The sequence below is a fragment of the Oryzias melastigma genome, linkage group LG15 (assembly GCF_002922805.2).
Source record: "Oryzias melastigma strain HK-1 linkage group LG15, ASM292280v2, whole genome shotgun sequence".
In the NCBI taxonomy this organism is placed as follows: Eukaryota; Metazoa; Chordata; class Actinopteri; order Beloniformes; family Adrianichthyidae; genus Oryzias; species Oryzias melastigma.
In genome coordinates this window covers 14,793,701-14,796,482 of record NC_050526.1, presented here as the reverse complement: position 1 = coordinate 14,796,482, position 2,782 = coordinate 14,793,701, and the positions used below count along the sequence as shown (strand labels likewise).

Sequence of the window (2,782 nt, the reverse complement as noted above, 5' to 3'; positions counted from 1 at the left end):
CTTAACCCCCCGCCCCTCATATTCTTTAATAATTGCTTTGTTTGTTTGTTTGTTTGTTTGTTTATCCCCTGGACTTTTGCACGTAGTGTGTCTGGCGTAGTTACGCTGCTGATGAGAACTCGGTTTCCATCGCAACCTGGAAGCCTCATTTGAAGGCGCTGCATACCTGTAGCCCCGCAAAGTAGGTAACAACTTCCTGCTGTTAGCCCTCCTCTTCCTCCTCTGGCCTTCTGTCGTCTCTGCTCTTCATCACACCTCTGACTCGTTGTCTTCTGTTGTGTCTGCACTAAAACTTTTCTTTTGGGTTGATTTCCATCGCATGCTTCACCTTCTACTCCGCCTTCCACACATTCACAACTCACTTTAGCAGCTGAAGACAAACTGTCACAGTAAAGGCTGTTTGTTTGTTTTTACCCCAGTAAGTGTTTATGTTTCTGATCACAAACCAATACTTTCTGCACTCTTCAGTTTTTTATTAGAAAATATTTTTTTAAATATGCACGTAAAAAAAAAATCTGATTTTTTAAAGCAATTCTCAGTAGTTTACAAACCCTTATTTGTAGATATAAAAAAAAAATCATATTATTGAATGAATGAATAAATCCATCAGTCTCGATGTGTTTTTGGTTTTATGTAGAGGAGCCAATCAGAATTCAGCTTCTACGGTTATCAGTTAAGAAAGGAAAAAAAAGAAAATGTTTTGAGTTTTAGTGATTTAGAGCCAGCCAAAACTAAAGATGGATGGATGGATGATGGACAGATGGACAGACAGACCGACGGAGGGATAGATGAGGGATGGATGATACTGCTTGTGCCACTGATATTTGGGAAAATATTGTTTTAACATGAAACCACATCATATTTAGTATAAAACACACACGTGTTTAAATATGATAGGTATTTAGCAGTAGTAAAGGTATTCTACCTTAAACAGAATTCCCTTCTGACACCAGTTTGTTCCCAAAGGTAATGTTTGCAAACTCTATGACTTTTTTGCTTTGCATGGCTGGAGCCTGCATGTGCTTTCAGACAACCCAACTGAAGATCTTCCTGCGTTCTTCTTTAACTCTGAAGAATCCCCATATACTGCTGTTTTTAATCATCCTAAAAACTGGTTTCTCTCCCTTTGTCTCTTTATCCCACTAACCTGTGAAGGAAAGAGCAGGGCGAGCCCACCTACAGGTTTGTACAACTCTCGGTCTGCCGTGCTCTGCTTCATGCCATCACACATGTCTGCTGTTTGTGATATCATACATGGTTTCAGAATAATATCCACTCAGAAAAAAAAAAAAAAAAAAAAACGTCCTCCTTGGGAGGCTTTTGTTGGTTTATCAATTTATTTGCTGGGAAATGTTTGCAGTGGTTGAATCTGAAAGTATTTGGAGAAAACAAGACTGTAAAAACATGAAGGAGTGCTTTGAAAGGCACAAAGTCAAAGGTTAATTGGCTCATTCTTCAGTTTATGGGCGAGCGTCAGAGCGATAATGAGCCTGGAAATCGAAGGTCTCGCATTGATTTGTGTCATCCTGGAAGAACAAATGCTAATTCCGTCAGGACGCCACAACAGCCAGCCAGCAATTCCAGAAATCCCTCGATTTAATAGCTAAGCCTCCGCACAGATCAACAATAAACAAAACACGTGATGGTTTCTAACAATGACCAAAAATAGTAGAAGGCATTTAGAATAAAACTTCAAAGAAAAGTAACTTTACCTCTTTTAAGGTGCGTTCACACCGAACGCGATTCACACCACAAATTTGCGTGCCCTCTTTCGCTGCGCAGCAAATTCGCCACTTGTCGCCTGTCAAATAATGTGTTTCTGAAGCTACAGCCGCATGTGGGAGGAGCTACCAGCACTGTCTGTGGTTATCTCACTTAGAATGAGTGGAAGACTCATACAATGTTGAGGAATAAGGTTTATTTAATGTCAAGGATTCTTCAAAAACATCAGTAATCATGTCTCCATGTCTGGGTTATGATTATTGATAAAAGATTTTCCCGGTACATTGGGCTGTGTCTGTATGACAGCTGCTTCCATGGTTTTGTGTGTCTCTGTGACTGAGCTTGAAGTCTCTCTGTTTCGTATTAATCCGAGGGGGAAATAGAATTAGGAGACCTTTTTCCTTTTTTTAATATTTCGACGAGCTGGCAGCCCCCTGCAGCATTTCGCTGTCTGCCGGCATATGGAGCGACTGAGCTCCGCCGCAGGAGCGAAACCCACTGATCTGTAGGGTTGGGCACCGATTGGGTTTTATGCGGGTTTCTTGCCGCCCAATTCGTGCTGCGCCGCTCAACTCAAGCTGCTGTCAGACCTTCGCGCCGTGGCAGTCAATCATAGCGTCTCAGAGCGCGACTGGACCATTGATTAACATAGGAGTTGGCCGCTTCTGACGTGCAAATCGCGTTCGGTGTGAATGCACCTTAAGAGGGACCATACCACAATTTTCTTAAGCCTTTGAGAGTGAACTATATCCATATATATGGTCATGTATTACCTTGGGAACACTAAAAAACAAATTATTCATGTAATATTAGTTCGTTTTTTCCTACCTGGAAGTAAAACGGTTGTCCTTAAAGGAGCCCCGCGTCTAAAGTAACGAACACCTGTTCGAGCCAGAATTTATTGATGACAGGACACAACTGGAAGATATACGGTATTCTACATTTAAACTGAAAGTTTTTTTAATGGTCACCGCCAATGTTCCCTCTAATTTTTTGTGCGTCTGAGCAAACACAGAAACTCACTGAGCGCTCCTTCGACCGCAGTGAGCAACAATGAGGG

General features: G+C 41.7%; 1 protein-coding gene across 2 annotated transcripts in view; it reads left to right on the top strand.

The window, feature by feature from the left end:
* Positions 1-2,782, top strand: part of kcnq5a (potassium voltage-gated channel, KQT-like subfamily, member 5a) — a 114,474-nt gene that overhangs the window by 88,367 nt on the left and 23,325 nt on the right. Inside the window, exons 8-9 of one of the 2 annotated variants that reach the window (XM_024297543.2) lie at positions 87-181; positions 1,156-1,182. In XM_024297543.2, the coding sequence (XP_024153311.1) occupies positions 87-181; positions 1,156-1,182 (122 nt within the window). The remainder of the gene's footprint in view (positions 1-86; positions 182-1,155; positions 1,183-2,782) is intronic. The other variant, XM_024297544.2, reaches the window with a different exon arrangement.